We start from the raw sequence: 19,100 nt of genomic DNA, 5'->3' as shown, positions 1-19,100 counted from the left end.
TGTTCCCTTCCACGCCGTCTCCCATCACTCTACACCCTTCACCCCCCCCCCCCCCCCCCCCCCCCCCCCTCCCCAACCCTCCAAACAGTCCCAGGGGTCACCATGAGGGTCTGTGGAAGGGTCTGTGTGTGGTGCCAAAAGCAGGATGCCACAGCTGTGCTCATCAGAATGTGTGTATGTGTGTCTCTCTGTGTCTGTTTCTCTCGCTGTGTGTGTGTGTGTGTGTGCGCGCGTGCGCGTGCGTGTGACTTTTTCTGCACTCTAAGTGTTTCGGTGTCTCTCTGTTGACTCTACCTCTGATTAAATGAAGCAATGTCCTCCACTGTGACGAGCTCCCAAAGCTTTGTTACGATGCACATGTCCTGCACCTGAAGCAAGTGGAATATATTTCCCTTTTGCACATCGCTACAGCAATGTAAATATACAGAATATGACCATTGAAATGTCTTTATTCTTTTGGAACTTGTGTGAGTGTAAAATTGACTGGGCATTAATTGGCTTGGGAAACATATGTTTACATTGCCAAAGCAAGTGAAATAGATAACTAACAAAAGCAAATAAACAATAAAATATGAACAGGAAACACTACACACACACTCTCTCTCTCTCTCTCTCTCTCTCTCTCTCTCTCTCTCTCTCTCTCTCTCTCTCTCTCTCTCTCTCTCTCTCAGTATTTGCAATTCAGATGGACCTGCTGGTATCTGCTGTGCGCGGTGGTGTGACTGTGTGTGTGTGTGACAGAGAGAGAGAGAGAGAGCGAGAGAGAGAGAGAGAGAGAGAGAGAGAGAGAGAGAGAGAGAAAGAGAGAGTGCATGTTCAGTGGCGTCCTCCTGCTAGACATATGGACCTGATCACAGTTGCCTGGTGCTGATGTTTTCTGACAGGCAAGACGCTCCACTGAAATAGAGAGAGCGAGAGAGAGAGAGATAATTTAATTGAGAGACAGAGAGAGAGAGAGAGAGAGAGAGAGAGAGAGAGAGAGAGAGAGAGAGAGAGAGAGCATGTTCAGTGGCGAGGGGGAGAGAGGGGGGAGGGGGAGGGGGAGAGAGGGAGGGAGAGAGAAAGAGAGAGGGAGAGAGGGAGGGAGAGAGGGAGAGAGTGAGAGAGGGAGAGAGTGAGAGAGGGAGAGGGAGAAAGAGGGAGGGAGCGAGAGAGAGTAGGAGAGGGAGAGAGAGAGGGAGAGAAGGAGGGAAAGATGGAGAGAGGGAGGGAGAGAGGGAGGGAGAGATGGAGAGAGGGAGAGATGGAGAGAGGGAGGGAGGGAGAGAGGGAGGGAGAGATTGAGGGAAAGATGGAGAGAGGGAGGGAGGGAGAGAGGGAGAGAGAGAGCAGAGAAGAAGAGAAAAAAAAGACTTCACAGCTGTGACTGCCCCCTTTTCCCTCTGCCTCCCTCGCCGTTTCTCTCCCTGTCTTTCTCTCTCTTACTCTCTTTCTCACTCTCACTCTCTCAATCAGAAGTTTTTTTCATTCTTTTAAATGATTTTTAGAGAGGGGGAAGAGGCATTTGGTGCCTGGCTGGGTGCAGGAGCATGACACACACAGGAGCCTGAACGTAGAGAAGAGAGAGGGAGAGAGAGAGAATATGCTATAGCCTTCTCCTGGTGGGACAGACGGACAAGACAGGCAGGCAGACAGACAGACAGACAGACAGACAGACAGACAGACAGACAGACAGACAGACAGACACCTCACCGGACCTGCTCAACCAAACGCCTCTCCACTCAGACACCCTCACTGTCAGACGGACCAGACCAGGACTCATTCCAACAGAGAAGAGGACAGACAGACCAACTCATTCCAACAGAGAAGAGAGAGGCAGACAGACGGAGCAACAGGAGTATTTCGTCATCATTACGGCTGCTCTTCTTTTTTTGGAAGTGCTTTTTGGAAGTGCTTTAGGAGAAATTCTTGTTTTCTGGCGTCCCCACTGGAGACAAATGGGAACATAGGAGAACATCACAATCATCAAAGACTTGTCATCATCCCTATTGTTTTAAAATAACTCTTTCCTCTGCTGACACGGTCTACAGGACAGTACAGGAGAGTACAGGACAGTACAGGACAGTACAGGACAGTACAGGACAGTATGTCTACTATAATGAATACAGGAGCGTATTGGGCCTCTCTCTTGCTTCTGTGGAGCTTCCTGGTTAGTAGAACTTCATCCTGGCCGGCTCGTGAACACCTCCAACAGCTCCACCAGCTCGGCTCACTCCACTCCGGACCCCTAGCCTCCCCGGCCCTCCTCAACCTCACCCTCTCTGAGAGTGCCGAGTCCAAGGTGGAGCGCCTGGGCCAAGCCTTCAAGAAGAATGTGCGCACGCTACGGGAGAAGAGTGGACGTCTGGACCTGGTGTTCCTGGTGGACGAGTCATCCAGCGTGGGGGCCAACAACTTCCTGAGCGAGCTGCGCTTCGTACGGAAGCTCCTCTCAGACTTCCCCGTGGCCCCTGAGGACACGAGGGTCGCCCTGGTTACGTTCTCGTCCAAGACCCACGTGGTGACCCGGATAGATCATGTCACAGCGCCCAAGTCGCATCAGCACAAGTGTTCTCTATTTAACCAGGAGATTCCGTACAGGGGAGGAGGGACCTACACTAAAGGAGCCTTCCAAAGGGCAGCGGTGAGTGATTTAGTGTGGTGTGTGTGTGTGTGTGTGTGTGTGTGTGTGTGTGTGTGTGTGTGTGTGTGTGTGTGTGTGTGTGTGTGTGTGTGTGTGTCTATACCAGATTGTCTTTTTTTGCATGTACAGTACCAGTCAAAAGTTACCCATTCCAGGGTTTTTCTTTATTTTTTACTATTTTCTACATTGTAGTAGTGAAGACATCAAACTTTGAAATAGCACATATGGAATCATGTAGTAACTGAAAAAGTTAAACAATCAAAATATATTTTATATTTGAGATTCTTCAAAGTAGCCACCCTTTGCCTTGATGACAGCTTTGCAGCTTTTGCTCTCAACCAGCTTCATGAGGTCACCTGGAATGCATTTTAATTAACAGGTGTGCCTTGTTAAAAGTTTGTGGAATTTCTTCTCTTAATGCGTTTGAGCCAATCAGTTGTGTTGTGACAAGGTAGGGGTGGTATACAGAAGATGGCCCTACTTGGTAAAAGACCAAGTCCATATTATGGCAAGAACAGCTCAAAAAAGCAAAGAGAAATGACTGTCCATCATTACTTTAAGACATGAAGGTCAGTCAATGTGGAACATTTCAAGAACTTTGTGCAGTCGCAAAAACCATCAAGCTCTATAATGAAACTGGCTCTCATGAGGACCGTCACAGGAAAGGAAGACCCAGAGTTATCTCTGTTGCGGAGGATAAGTTCATTAGAGTTACCAGTCTCAGAAATTGCATCCCAAATAAATGCTTCACAGAGTTCAAGTTTTTTATTTTTTTATTTTTTTATTTCACCTTTATTTAACCAGGTAGGCTAGTTGAGAACAAGTTCTCATTTGCAACTGCGACCTGGCCAAGATAAAGCATAGCAGTGTGAACAGACAACACAGAGTTACACATGGAGTAAACAATTAACAAGTCAATAACACAGTAGAAAAAAAGGGGAGTCTATATACATTGTGTGCAAAAGGCATGAGGAGGTAGGCGAATAATTACAATTTTGCAGATTAACACTGGAGTGATAAATGATCAGATGGTCGTGTACAGGTAGAGATATTGGTGTGCAAAAGAGCAGAAAAGTAAATAAATAAAAACAGTATGGGGATGAGGTAGGTAAAAATGGGTGGGCTATTTACCGATAGACTATGTACAGCTGCAGCGATCGGTTAGCTGCTCAGATAGCAGATGTTTGAAGTTGGTGATAGAGATAAAAGTCTCCAACTTCAGCGATTTTTGCAATTCGTTCCAGTCACAGTCAGCAGAGAACTGGAACGAAAGGCGGCCGAATGAGGTGTTGGCTTTAGGGATGATCAGTGAGATACAGCTGCTGGAGCGCGTGCTACGGATGGGTGTTGCCATCGTGACCAGTGAACTGAGATAAGGCGGAGCTTTATCTAGCATGGACTTGTAGATGACCTGGAGCCACATCTCAACATCAACTGTTCAGAGGAGAATCAGGAGAACTGCGTGAATCAGTTCTTCATGGTCGAAATGCAACAAAGACACCACTACTAAAGGACACTGATAAGAAGAAGAGACTTGTTTGAGCCAAGAAACACAAGCAATGGACATTAGACCGGTGGAAATCTGTCCTTTGGTTTGATACGTCCAAATGGGAGATTTTGGGTTCCAACCGCCATGTCTTTGTGAGATGCAGAGTAGGTAAACGGATGTGCATGTGTGGTTGCAACCGTGAAGCATGGAGGAGGTGTGATGGTGTGGGGGTGCTTTGCTGGGGACACTGTCAGTGATTTATTTAGAATGCCAGGCACACTTAACCAGCATGGCTATCACAGCATTCTGCAGCGATACGCTATCACATCTGGTTTACGCTGAGTGGGACTATCATTCGTTTTTCAACAGGACAATGACCCACACACCTCAAGGCTGTGTAAGGGCTATTTGACCAAGAAGGAGAGTGATGGAGTGCTGCATCAGATGACTTGGCCTCCACAATCACCCGACCTCAACTCAATTGAGATGGTTTGGGATGAGTTGGACCGCAGAGGGAAGGAAAAGCAGCCAACAAGTGCTCAGCATATGTGGGAACGCCTTCAAGACTGTTGGAAAAGCATTCAAGATGAAGCTGGTTGAGAGAAGGCCAAGAGTTTGGAGAGCTGTCATCAAGGCAAAGAATCTCAAATATAAAACATATTTTTATTTGTTTAATCTGTGTTTGGTTACTCTATGATTCCATATTGTTATTTCATCGTTTTGATATCTTCACTATTATTCTACAATATAGAACATTGTACAAATAAAGAAAAGCCCTTGAATGAGTAGGTGTCCAAACTTTTGACTGGTACTGTATATGGGTTGGTTGTGTGTGTATACATCTCAGATTCTTTGTAAATGTATGGTTTATTGTGTATGAGGGGTGTGTATGTGTGTGGGTGTCTGTATCCTAGATTATGTGTGTATGAGGGGTGTGTGTGTGTGTGTGTGTGTGTGTGTGTGTGTGTGTGTGTGTGTGTGTGTGTGTGTGTGTGTGTGTGTGTGTGTGTGTCATAGAATATGTGTGTATGAGGGGTGTGTGTGTGATCTTTCTGAGGTTGGAGGTAATAAGGTCCTGTCTGGGAATCTGCTTACTACTCTGAATTACACACTAGAGATATTCAGGGTGAGGTGTCTGGGAATCTGCTTACTACTCTGAATTACACACTAGAGATATTCAGGGTGAGGTGTCTGGGAATCTGCTTACTACTCTGAACTACACACTAGAGATATTCAGGGTGAGGTGTCTGGGAATCTGCTTACTACTCTGAACTACACACTAGAGATATTCAGGGTGAGGTGTCTGGGGTAATTGTGTAATGACGGGTGATAAAATACCACGCATGCTCACACACACAAACATGCAAATGCACACACACACACAACATACAACGCACACACACACACACACAACATACAACGCACACACACACACACACACACACACACACACACACACACACACACACAACATACAACGCACACACACACAAACATGCAAACGCACACACACACACAACATACAACGCACACACACACATGCTCTAACATATGACGGAAACCATCAGTAACGGGAGACTCAGGGATTTGAGCTGAAGTATAAACACTGATACTGTTATGATACTAGACTGATTGACTCGTGGCTGTTTAAACACACTGATACTGTTATGATACTAGACTGATTGACTTGTGGCTGTTTAAACACACTGATACTGTTATGATACTAGACTGATTGACTTGTGGCTGTATAAACACACTGATACTGTTATGATACTAGACTGATTGACTTGTGGCTGTTTAAACACACTGATACTGTTATGATACTAGACTGATTGACTTGTGGCTGTATAAACACACTGATACTGTTATGATACTAGACTGATTGACTTGTGGCTGTATAAACACACTGATACTGTTATGATACTAGACTGATTGACTTGTGGCTGTATAAACACACTGATACTGTTATGATACTAGACTGATTGACTTGTGGCTGTTTAAACACACTGATACTGTCATGATACTACACTGATTCTACAATGAGCAGATGGGATCAACTCTGCACTAGCAGACACTAGCTAAATTGAGTCAACAGACTTTCCACAAGACTAGCTTTAGCGCTAACATGTCTACCCTGTGGTCTCTCTGAGGTTGGAGGTCATAAGGTTCTGTGTGGGATCCTGCTTACTGCTCTGAATTACACACTAGAGATATTCAGGGTGAGGTGTCTGGGAATCTGCTTACTACTCTGAATTACACACTAGAGATATTCAGGGTGAGGTGTCTGGGAATCTGCTTACTGCTCTGAATTACACACTAGAGATATTCAGGGTGAGGTGTCTGGGAATCTGCTTACTACTCTGAATTACACACTAGAGATATTCAGGGTGAGGTGTCTGGGAATCTGCTTACTGCTCTGAATTACACACTAGAGATATTCAGGGTGAGGTGTCTGGGAATCTGCTTACTGCTCTGAATTACACACTAGAGATATTCAGGGTGAGGTGTCTGGGAATCTGCTTACTACTCTGAATTACACACTAGAGATATTCAGGGTGAGGTGTCTGGGGTAATTGAGTAATGACTGGTGATAAAAATAGCAGAGTTGTACCCGCTGCTCCCCCAATGGACATTCCCCCCCGTCAACAGACATTTACTGCCCCCACCCCAATGGACATTCCCCCCCCGTCAACAGACATTTATCATTGCGTATTCTTATATCTGTTTTCATAATTGTTTTATTGTTTTATTTCATTTCATATTGTTGGAGCTCGGAGATCAACAATTAAACTGTACCCTGTAACAACAACTGCAACCCTGTACATGTGACCATTAAACTATCTCATCTAATCTCTACCCCATAGCTAGGCTCAGCAGACTTGCCTCAAACCTAGCTTTAGCGTTCTGCTAACAGATCTAGCTCTGTAGTCTGGCTCAGCGCTAAACGCTTTGCCATGTAGCTTGGCTTAGTAGCGCTAGGCTAGCTGTTTTGGCTGTGTGTGATCAGAAATGAACAGTTAGACTCCTATTAGGAAAAGTGGCTTTGTGAGTAAAATTCCATACTTTATCATTACTTGGATTGTTTAGGAAAATTCATCATGTGTAGTTGATTGTCAAGTCCTCTCTATTTGTGTGATTTGTCTTGTTCAAAATGAGTTTTGCCTTTAGGTTTTTTGTGGAACTGGGAGACGGGAGTGGGTATTGTTATAGTTAATTATAAAGCTGCAAATGAGTGATGAAACACATCACAGTGTGAGTGTCTGCGTGTCTGTCTATGAGGACCAGTGTAAATCTAAGTACCTTTTCCATACTGAAGCCGGAGTCATGGGCCAGTCTGATCACTAGAAATATACTTAAATTTCGTACATTTGAAAAGCTCCTGAGAACGTGGATGTATACCTTCCTCAGTGCTCACACATTTAAAAAAAAAAAGAAAAAAAGTTGCCCAGCCCTGGGAGGGGATGAGTGATGCTCGGAGCCGAGGCGCGATGCTCAGTCCTCTGAGCTATGGCACAGGGACGGTTCTCATGGCTGAGGTTTTAAGCTATGTGGCTGAGTGATGGTTGCGGATGTGCATGTGAGGTTGAGAGGAAAAGATAGGTCAAGTATTCAGCAGATGTGCAGTTGTTTTTCCCCCCTCGGCGGTGTACAGGCCATAGATATTGAACTATCTGTGAGTAATGGTTGTAATGGGACATGTAAAGGTGAGACAGACAGAGATCTGAGCCGATGTCTACAGAAGTCTACAGTCTGTCTGAGTATGACTAACTGCTGTCTGAGAGGAGGTCTGTGTTATTTTAGAATAAAGGGGTTCAAAAAGGGTTCCCCCGGCTATTCCCAGAGAGAACCCCCTTTGGGTTCCATGTAGAGCCCTCTGTGGAAAGGGTCCTGGAAACCAAAAGGGTTCTACCTAGATCCCGAAAGGGTTCTACCTGGAACCAAAAAGGGTTCTTCAAAGGGTTCTCCTATGGGGACAGCCCCAAAAAACGTTTAGGTTCTAGATAACACTTTTTTAAAGAGTGTATAGAAAATAGAGAGGCATTTTGGACACACCCGAGATGTTGGAAATCAGACCTTCTATGATTTATCACTGACATCTCTGCTGCTCTCTTATACTGCTGCTTCAGCAACTTCTACAGTCGTCAAGAAAGCCCAAACAGATCTGGGACCAGGCGAAGCTTAGCGAGTCCCTCTTGTTGGAACAAGTACAGTTTAATATATTTTTCCCATTATTAACACCATATAGCACAGTTACATATGGCCTCACTAACGATAATCTGCAAGGGCATCCGGCTGTCACGCTCTACTGTTAACCTAACACAGCAGGCCAGCGTCTGGTATGGTGTGTGTGTGTGTGTGTGTGTGTGTAATTGATATTAGAGGTAATCATTTTGCAATATTTCATTCCGTTGGCCGGTGTGGCTGTTTCTAAGTACTGCAGAAAGCTGGGATCCATTACTGAGAGAAAATCATTTTTTCCAAGTCCAGTGTGGAGGCAGACTAGGGCTCTCCTCCAGGCTACTTCTCTCCCTTTTAAGATGACTAAATCAAAGGGCTCAGAGAGAGGGATGAGAGAGAGGGATGAGAGGGATGAAAGAGAGGGAAGAAAGAGAGAAAAGAGAGAGAGAAAAGAGGGATGGATGAGAGAAAGGGAAGAGAGAAAAGAGAGAAAGAAAAGAGAGAGAGGGGAGAGAGAGAAGAGAGAGAGGGAAGAGAGAGAGGAAAGAGAGAGAGAGAGATGAGAGAGAGGGAAGAGAGAGGGATGAGAGAGGGAAGAGAGAGAGGGAATACAGAGGGAAGAGAGAGAGAAGAGAGGGAAGAGAGAGATAAGAGGGAGGGAGGGATGAGAGAGAGGGAAGAGAGAGAGAGATGAGAGAGAGGGGCTCAGAGAGAGGGATGAGAGAAAGAGAAGACAGAGGGATGATAAACAGCCCTGAGAGAGAGGGCTGAGAGGGGTTTTCCCTGGTCGAGACAGACCTCCAAGCTCTGTCAACTGTCCAGTGGGCTGAGAGAGAAGGATGAGAGAGGGGGATGAGAGGGGGGGTAAGGGGGATGAGAGGGGATGAGAGAGGGGGATGAGAGCAGTGGGGGAGAGGGGGATGAGAGAGGGGGATGGAGATAAGGGGAGTGTGTGGTGTGTAAAGACATGCATGATTATTGTACACTGGCAGAGGATAGAAGGCTATAGGGGTCTGTTAAAGACATAATCTCATCTCCAGTATGGTGGTTGAAGATTAGGATCTTTTCAAATTAGTTTAGTTTATAATAGGCTTGGCTGTTTTCCACTCCACCAATAGGAATTGTTTAGAATTTTCATAACACACAGAGAGCAGACAGCATCCTCAAAAGCAGCTTCAGTAACAGTAGCCTCTGGCTCTAAAACAGCCAGGCTTTCCTTTCCTCTCCTCTGTTTCTTTGTCTTTCACTTCATCATCCAGGGGATTTACCTCAGGGTTGCCATGTGTTGGCACCTGGGTTGCCACGTTGGCAGATATCCCCACTCACTCCTCCCTTCTGCCTCTGCTCTGTCAGAGCCAAAAACAATGCGCCAAACAGACCGGGGCTGGCAATCCACCGTTAGTCTGCTCTAATGGTTGCATAATAAGGAGTAGAAGAGAAAAAGATTACCATGAGCTTTCTTTCTGGCTCACCTTCCACCATTCTTTTTCTCTCATCATGTTTCTTTCTTTATCAACCGCCTGCTTTTCTCCTCCGTTATCTTCTCCCCCCCCTCTCTCTCTCTCTCCCTCTCTCTCTCTCTCTCTCATAGATGTGGCTATGATTTAACCTTTAACCCCACTAGATACAGGCACATTCAAAGCCCACCTCATGCAGACAGTACCCTCTATTCCATTCATCCCTAATGAAGCTCAGAAAGTGGTCACACTTCACAGCCTGCCGAGTTCTCTCCATTCATTGCCCATGTTGCATTTCACTGCCGTTTCCGTTCACACTTTCACTACTTGGCCATTCAGCGCCCACATTTCCCTCCCCCCAAAATATGTGTGAACGTGTCAATGTGTGCACATGTGTACGTGTGTGTCTTCCGAAAGTCTCGCTCTCTCTGTTATGTGCAAAGAGAAAAGCAGAACCCATAATTCAGCAGATGTTTATAAAAACAACATCACATATGTTGAGTGTAATGCGTCATGGAATAATGACAGTTCCCCCCTCCTGTAGTGTGGTTCATAAACCCTGCTGGAGGGGTCAGTGGCACGAGGAAGTCAACTCTCTGGAATGTCAACCTGGGGGGGTGGGGGGGGGGGGGGGGGGGGGGAGGACGGAAGGAGGATGGGGGAGGAATGATGAGGTTGACCCATTGGGAGAATGAAGTGAGAGTCATAGACAGAAAGAGGTCACTGTTATGAACTAAACCCCCCATGCTACCCATGTAAACACACACACATTAAAAAAGGCTAACGACCTCATAGCTGGTGTGTGTCTGCTCTGATTATTCATTCAATGACAGGACAGCTGCTCATCTGTCATGGATCAGTGAGTCTGGAAGCTAAGTAGATGTGAGGGATATGGACATGTGAACCAAGAGTTTTGAAACATGCCAGGATGAGAAGAATATACACCTGCCAAACGTAGAACGTCCCATGGGAGTTGAGTTGAACCTTTTTTGCCGTTGTCATTTACTCACAATTGAAGATTCATCAAAAACAAGTTCTCGGTTCCAGTTCAGTCTTGTCTAATCTTTGTTTGACTGGCTACCACAGTAGCCTATCCTGAGTCAGTTTAACCACCTCCCTTTCTCTATTTTCCGTCCAGCGGTCTTCCCATTCCTTGCATGATATATGCAGTAGCAACCCTCCAATTCCTATTGGCTCAGATGGTTTCTGATCCCTCTGGAGACCAGATGATTCACTGTAGCCCTTAAAGGACCGGATCATCTGAAATAGCTGCCTGGTTTCCACACATTGACACAGCGTCACTGGTAACTTCTCTGGGCGTCGACACTGTGATTGACAGGATAGGCTCAGGAGTGTGTGTGTGTGTGTGTGTGTGTGTGTGTGTGTGTGTGTGTGTGTGTGTGTGTGTGTGTGTGTGTGTAGTCAGAAGATCAGAGAGTGGGTCCATTAATCTCCGGTTTGACTTTCACTTTGGTAAATCCCTGATGGTATGAGTAGGACGTGGATTTTGTCCTGAGCACGTACCCTGAGCGACCACGGAAAACTCCTGGCCCTATAGGTTCGAGGCATCTCCAGTGCAACCTCTGCACGCTCTCTCCTCATTCCTGACCCCGTTTTGAAATTGACACCACACATTCTCCAGAAATGTGGGTTTGTTCCCCCCCCTCCTGCCCTCAGCCAGTGCCTACTGGTCTCTCCTCCTCCTCCTCCTCTTCCTCCTCGTTCTCCTCTCCTCCTCCTCCTCCTCCTCCTCCTCCTCTTCCTCCACCCCCCCCCTTCCTTCTCCAGTATCCCACACACTAAACACCAGAGGTGCTCTCTGACCTCCAGTGATGAATAACAGGGTCAGATGTTAAGAGAGAGCAGAAGAAAGCGTACGAGTGGCAGACAGACTGCGAGAGAGGGGGATTATAGAGAGACAGACATACAGACAGACAGAGAGAGATAGAGAGATGGAGAGAGAGGGGGAGGACGGACAGACGGACAGACGGACACAGAGAGAGAGAGAGAGAGAGAGAGAGAGAGAGAGAGAGAGAGAGAGAGAGAGAGAAAGAGAGAGAGAGAGATAGAGGGAGAGAGAGAGAGGGAGAGAGAGAGAAGGCTTTACTTTAGGGGACGTGTCTGGAAAACGGCTGTCATCACTGATGCTGAGGAGACAGCATAGACCAGGGCCTCAGGTCTTTGAGGTTACGTGGCTGCAGGAAACTGCTGAAATATGTGTCAGATATGTCTGAGATATGGCTGACACACACACACACACCCTCTGCAGGGTCAGCTGAGTTCAATGGACGTTGGTCCACATGGCAGCTGGTGCTATGGGTCCCCAAGGTGCAGGACCCACGGGAGTTCTAAAGCTCCCCAAGAATGTAATATGTTGTTTATCTTTCAAAGGGATCCCCATTCTGTGTGTGTGTGTGTGTGTGTGTGTGTGTGTGTGTGTGTGTGTGTGTGTGTGTGTGTGTGTGTGTGTGTGTGTGTGTGTGTGTGTGTGTGTGTGTGTATGCATGTGTGCACGTGTGTGTGTGCAAACACAATCAACCTGTTGTGAAAATGCACAAAGATCCCTCATGATCTTAGGCCTAGTGGTATAGAGCAATAACATCTTCCTGTCTCTTCACTGCACTCCTCTCTTCCAGGGCATGTATTCAGAAAGCTTCTCAGAGTAGGAGTGCTGATCTAGGATCAGGTCGCCCTCTGTACATGTAATCTTCTTCATTATGATCTAAAATGCTAAACTGATTCTAGATCAGCACTCCACACTGAGATTCTTAATGAATATGTTAACTGAATCCAGGCTCCAAGCAGGCACTCAGCCTGCATCTCAAAACCTCCTTTAGGCCGTGTCTCAATACCTCCTTTAGGTCGTATCTCAAAACCTCCTTTAGGTCGTGTCTCAATACCTCCTTTAGGTCGTATCTCAAAACCTCCTTTAGGTCGTATCTCAAAACCTCCTTTATGTCGTATCTCAAAACCTCCTTTAGGTCGTATCTCAAAACCTCCTTTAGGTTGTATCTCAAAACCTCCTTTAGGTCGTATCTCAAAACCTCCTTTAGGTTGTATCTCAAAACCTCCTTTATGTCGTGTCTCAAAACCTCCTTTAGGTCGTATCTCAAACCTCCTTTAGGTCGTATCTCAAAACCTCCTTTAGGTCGTATCTCAAAACCTCCTTTATGTCGTGTCTCAAAACCTTCTTTAGGTCGTATCTCAAAACCTCCTTTAGGTCGTATCTCAAAACCTCCTTTATGTCGTATCTCAAAATCTCCTTTAGGTCGTATCTCAAAACTTCCTTTAGGTCGTGTCTCAAAACCTCCTCGTGTCTCAAAACCTCCTTTAGGTCGTATCTCAAAACCTCCTTTATGTCGTATCTCAAAACCTACTTTAGGTCGTATCTCAAAACCTCCTTTAGGTCGTGTCTCAAAACCTCCTTTAGGTCGTATCTCAAAACCTCCTTTAGGTCGTATCTCAAAACCTCCTTTATGTCGTGTCTCAAAACCTCCTTTAGGTCGTGTCTCAAAACCTCCTTTAGGTCGTGTCTCAAAACCTCCTCGTGTCTCAAAACCTCCTTTAGGTCGTATCTCAAAACCTCCTTTAGGTCGTATCTCAAAATCTCCTTTAGGTCGTATCTCAAAACCTCATTTAGGTCGTATCTCAAAACCTACTTTAGGTCGTGTCTCAAAACCTCCTTTAGGTCGTATCTCAAATCCTCCTTTAGGTCGTATCTCAAAACCTTCTTTAGGTCGTGTCTCAAAACCTCCTTTAGGTCGTGTCTCAAAACCTCCTTTATGTCGTATCTCAAAACCTCCTTTAGGTCGTATCTCAAAACCTCCTTTAGGTCGTGTCTCAAAACCTCCTTTAGGTCGTGTCTCAAAACCTCCTTTAGGTCGTGTCTCATCATGTCTCAAAACCTCCTTTAGGTCGTGTCTCAAAACCTCCTTTAGGTCGTGTCTCAAAACCTCCTTTAGGTCGTATCTCAAAACATCCTTTAGGTCGTATCTCAAAACATCCTTTAGGTCATATCTCAAAACCTCCTTTAGGTCGTATCTCAAAACCTCCTTTAGGTCGTCTCAAAACCTCCTTTATGTCGTATCTGAAAATCTCCTTTAGGTCGTATCTCAAAACCTCCTTTAGGTCGTATCTCAAAACCTCCTTTAGGTCGTGTCTCAAAACCTCCTTTAGGTCGTATCTCAAAACCTCCTTTAGGTCGTATCTCAAAACCTCCTTTAGGTCGTGTCTCAAAACCTCCTCGTGTCTCAAAACCTCCTTTAGGTCGTATCTCAAAACCTCCTTTAGGTCATATCTCAAAACCTCCTTTAGGTCATGTCTCAAAACCTCCTTTAGGTCGTGTCTCAAAACCTCCTTTAGGTCGTATCTCAAAACCTCCTTTATGTCGTATCTCAAAACCTCCTCGTGTCTCAAAACCTTCTCGTGTCTCAAAATCTCCTTTAGGTCGTATCTCAAAACCTCCTTTAGGTCGTGTCTCAAAACCTCCTTTAGGTCGTGTCTCAAAACCTCCTTTAGGTCGTATCTCAAAATCTCCTTTAGGTCGTATCTCAAAACCTCCTTTATGTCGTGTCTCAAAACCTCCTTTATGTCGTATCTCAAAACCTCCTTTAGGTCCTGTCTCAAAACCTCCTTTAGGTCGTGTCTCAAAACCTCCTTTATGTCGTATCTCAAAACCTCCTTTATGTCGTATCTCAAAACCTCCTTTAGGTCGTATCTCAAAACCTCCTTTAGGTCGTGTCTCAAAACCTCCTTTAGGTCGTGTCTCAAAACCTCCTTTAGGTCGTATCTCAAAATCTCCTTTAGGTCGTATCTCAAAACCTCCTTTATGTCGTGTCTCAAACCCTCCTTTATGTCGTGTCTCAAAACCTCCTTTAGGTCGTGTCTCAAAACCTCCTTTAGGTTGTATCTCAAAACCTCCTTTAGGTCGTGTCTCAAAACCTCCTTTAGGTCGTGTCTCAAAACCTCCTTTATGTCGTATCTCAAAACCTCCTTTATGTCGTATCTCAAAATCTCCTTTAGGTCGTATCTCAAAACCTCCTTTAGGTCGTATCTCAAGACCTCCTCGTGTCTCAAAACCTCCTTTAGGTCGTATCTCAAAACCTCCTTTATGTCGTATCTCAAAACCTCCTTTAGGTCGTGTCTCAAAACCTCCTTTATGTCGTGTCTCAAAACCTTCTTTAGGTCGTATCTCAAAACCTCCTTTATGTCGTGTCTCAAAACCTTCTTTAGGTCGTATCTCAAAACCTTCTTTAGGTCGTGTCTCAAAACCTCCTTTAGGTCGTGTCTCAAAACCTCCTTTAGGTCGTATCTCAAAACCTCCTTTAGGTCGTATCTCAAAACCTCCTTTATGTCGTATCTCAAAATCTCCTTTAGGTCGTATCTCAAACCTCCTTTAGGTCGTATCTCAAAACCTTCTTTAGGTCGTGTCTCAAAACCTCCTTTAGGTCGTATCTCAAAACCTCCTCGTGTCTCAAAACCTCCTTTAGGTCGTATCTCAAAACCTCCTTTAGGTCGTTTCTCAAAATCTCCTTTAGGTCGTATCTCAAAACCTCCTTTAGGTCGTGTCTCATCGTGTTTTAAAACCTCCTTTAGTGTTTGTCCCAAATGGCACCCTGTTCCCTATATACTTTGGACCAGGGCCTACAGGGCCTATAGGACTCTGGTCAAAAGTAGTATACTACATAGGGAATAGGGTGCCATTTGGGATGCACAGTTGCTCTTTCTTCCTGAGTCACCTGGCAGACAACTCAACCTGACAAAATGTTTCAGTAGAGCCTTCAGCTGTAGTGGGTCAGGCTAGAATAGAGAGAGGCTGGTTTGGGTTTCACGATGCGTGTTTTTGTCTGTGTGTGTGTGTGTGTGTGTGTGTGTGAATGTCTACTGAGACCGACAGCTATTGATGGCTTTCATTGGGTGAAGAGAATGGTGTTTGCAAAAGCAGTAGCATGAAGTTTCCCCTAGACAATGAATGATCTGATGTCAATTTTGTATAAGCGGTTTTGTAATTGTAAAGGTTAGAATTTTGTGACAGTAAACTGATCCCAGATCTGCACCTATGGGCAACGGAGCAGTTTGTGTTTTTTTCTGTGTCTGTGTGTCTGTGTGTGTGTGTGCGTGTCCGCGTACCTGTGTGTGTGTCTGCAACCTGTGTGCATGTGTGAGTGTGTGTGTGTGTGTGTGTGTGTGTGTGTGTGTGTGTGTACAGACCCTGGTTGCCTGGTTGTATTTTGGTCCCATTATTTCTGGTGTGGCTGCATTGAGATGCGTTGTGTTCCAGACAGCAGCTCCTAACAGTGTAAGGATCGTGTTCTATATGAGATGGTTGCCATCTAACTGACTCATGCAGCCCTCAGACAGACAGGCCAGAGTCTGAGTACCAAACTTCCTGCATGACACTGCTGCTTTATTAGTCTGTCTCTATGTGTGTCTCATTCTGTCTGTCTGTTGATCTGTCTGTCTGTTGACCTGTCTGTCTGTTAGGCTCTGTCTGTTGATCTGTCTGTCTGTTAGTCTCTGTCTGTTAGGCTCTGTCTGTCTGTTGACCTGTCTGTCTGTTGCCCTGTCTGTCTGTTAGTCTCTGTCTGTTGATCTGTCTGTCTGTTAGTCTATGTCTGTTGATCTGTCTGTCTGTTGACCTGTCTGTCTGTTAGGCTCTGTCTGTTGACCTGTCTGTCTGTTAGGCCCTGTCTGTTGATCTGTCTGTCTGTTAGTCTCTGTCTGTTGATCTGTCTGTCTGTTTATCTGTTTGTCTGTCTGTTTATCTGTCTGTTTCTCTGTCTGTTTGTCTGTCTGTTTCTCTGTCTGTTTGTCTGTCTGTCTGTCTGTCTGTCTGTCTGTCTGTCTGTCTGTCTGTCTGTCTGTCTGTCTGTCTGACTGTATGTGTGTGTGTGTGTCTGTCTGTTTGCCTCTGTGTGTCTAGCTATGTGTATATGTTACATGAGTCCCTAGACCTCTACTTGTGGTTTCGTAGTGAACCCTCCTCCTGCCACAGCTAATGTCTCTATGCAGCAGTCATCTCTGGCAGCACAAATGGAAGCCTATTCCCTATAATGCACTACTGCTGACCAGAGCCTTATAGAACCTGGTCAATAATAGTGCACTATGGATGAATTAAGGTGTCATTTAGGACCCAGTCTCTCTTTGGGTCCTGTGGAAACAGTCTATGTCTGCCTGTGTGTGTTGCTTCCTAGAGATGGAAAACCAACCAACCCCACCAACTGAGTCCCAGGCCCTGAACCAAACAGACTACATTACTGGACCACAGGCTCCAATCTCCCAACCCATTGGTCGGTGGCAGTGACCAACCGTGGTTCTGTGGTCAATGAACGCTGTGGTTCAATACTTATCATTTTCAATCTCTGACGTGTTTTGTTAAAGTGCCTGTGAATAACAGGCTTTTAGTTTATAAGTGGGTGGTTTAGCAGTGTGCGTGCATGAGTGTGTGCATGAATATGGGTGTGTGTATATGTGTGTATGTATATGTGTGTTTGTGTTTGTATTCCTCATTATGTTTTTACACAAATTCAAGTTTTTTGAGCTCCTCATATCTTGTACTTTTGGTCACTAGTTTTCTTTCTGTCTCTCCTCTCCTTAGGGCGTCGTTCCGCTCACTGACAGCCCCGCTCATTGACAGCCCCGCTCACTGACAGCCCCGCTCACTGACAGCCCCGCTCACTGACAACCCCGCTCACTGACAGCCCCGCTCACTGACAACCCCGCTCACTGACAACCCCGCTCACTGACAACCCCGCTCACTGACAGCCCCGCTCACTGACAGCCCCGCTCACTGACAGCCCCGCTCACTGATAGCCCCGCTCACTGACAGCCCCGCTCACTGACAGCCCCGCTCACTGACAGCCCCGCTCACTGACAGCCCCGCTCACTGACAGCCCCGCTCACTGACAGCCCCGCTCACTGACAACCCCGCTCACTGACAACCCCGCTCACTGACAGCCCCGCTCACTGACAGCCCCGCTCACTGACAGCCCCGCTCACTGACAGCCCCGCTCACTGACAACCCCGCTCACTGACAACCCCGCTCACTGACAGCCCCGCTCACTGACAGCCCCGCTCACTGACAGCCCCGCTCACTGACAACCCCGCTCACTGACAACCCCGCTCACTGACAGCCCCGCTCACTGACAGCCCCGCTCACTGACAGCCCCGCTGACAGCCCCGCTCACTGACAGCCCCGATCACTGACAGCCCCGCTCACTGCCTAATTGACTCATGTTAGTTATACAGGGTTTGCCAAACACGTCACCACTCTGTCCTGCTCAACTAAACAAACCCCTGGCCATGAGGAAATCACTGCATACCACAGTTCTAAAAACCGGCTCAAAAGTAATTATTCAATTGCCGCTTTAATTCTGACGAAGCAATTACGAACCCTCCAGCCTGTTTCTGACACGCACACAGAAGGCTTTAGAATGAGCTAAGGATATGAAAATGAAACTCCCCAGATGGTTTAAATGTAATTTCAGACGGATAGTGTCCAGCGTCACATCTGCTTTTTAAGCTTGTGTTCCTTCGAAGAGCTACGTTACATGACCTAAGGTATGTGGACACCTACTCGTCTAACATTTAACTTCAAAGTCATGAGCATTAATATGGAGTTGGTCCCCCCTTTGCTGCTATAACAGCCTCTATAACAGCCTATGTCTGAGATATGGCTGACACACACACACACACACCCTCTGCAGGGTCAGCTGAGTTCAATGGACGTTGGTCCACATGGCAGCTGGTGCTATGGGTCCCCACGGTGCAGGACCCACGGGAGTTCTAAAGCTCCCCAAGAATGTAATATGTTGTTTATCTTTCAAAGGGCTCCCCATTCTGTGTGTGTGTGTGTGTGTGTGTGTGTGTGTGTGTGTGTGTGTGTGTGTGTGTGTGTGTGTGTGTGTGTGTGTGTGTGTGTGTGTGTGTGTGTGTGTGTGTGTGTGTGTGTGTGTGTGTGTGCGTGTGTATGCATGTGTGCACGTGTGTGTGTGCAAACACAACCAACCTGTTGTGAAAATGCACAATGATCCCTCATGATCTTAGGCCTAGTGGTATAGAGAAATAACATCTTCCTGTCTCTTCACTGCACTCCTCTCCTCCAGGGCATGTATTCAGAAAGCTTCTCAGAGTAGGAGTGCTGATCTTGGATCAGGTCGCCCTCTGTACATGTAATCTTATTCATTATGATCTAAAATGCTAACTGATTCTCGATCAGCACTCGCACACTGAGATGCTTAATGAAAATGTACCCTGAATCCAGGCTCCAAGCAGGCACTCAGCCTGTTTGCTAAGACTTCTTGCTGATACACTTTGCTGGAGTCTGTACCTGTGTACCGAGCACTGACCGACT

General features: G+C 46.2%; 1 protein-coding gene across 2 annotated transcripts in view; it reads left to right on the top strand.

Moving 5' to 3' along the window:
• Positions 1 to 1,343: 1,343 nt before the first annotated feature.
• Positions 1,344 to 19,100, top strand: part of LOC110532940 (sushi, von Willebrand factor type A, EGF and pentraxin domain-containing protein 1) — a 156,232-nt gene continuing 138,475 nt past the window's right edge. Inside the window, exon 1 of one of the 2 annotated variants that reach the window (XM_036987454.1) lies at positions 1,344 to 2,623. In XM_036987454.1, coding sequence (XP_036843349.1) covers positions 2,087 to 2,623 — 537 coding nt within the window. In that variant the 5' untranslated portion in view covers positions 1,344 to 2,086. The remainder of the gene's footprint in view (positions 2,624 to 19,100) is intronic. The other variant, XM_036987453.1, reaches the window with a different exon arrangement.

The sequence above is a fragment of the Oncorhynchus mykiss genome, chromosome 9 (genome assembly GCF_013265735.2).
Source record: "Oncorhynchus mykiss isolate Arlee chromosome 9, USDA_OmykA_1.1, whole genome shotgun sequence".
NCBI classification, from domain to species: domain Eukaryota; kingdom Metazoa; phylum Chordata; class Actinopteri; order Salmoniformes; family Salmonidae; genus Oncorhynchus; species Oncorhynchus mykiss.
The sequence above is the reverse complement of the archived record's forward strand: the minus strand, read 5'-3'. Positions and strand labels throughout refer to the sequence as shown.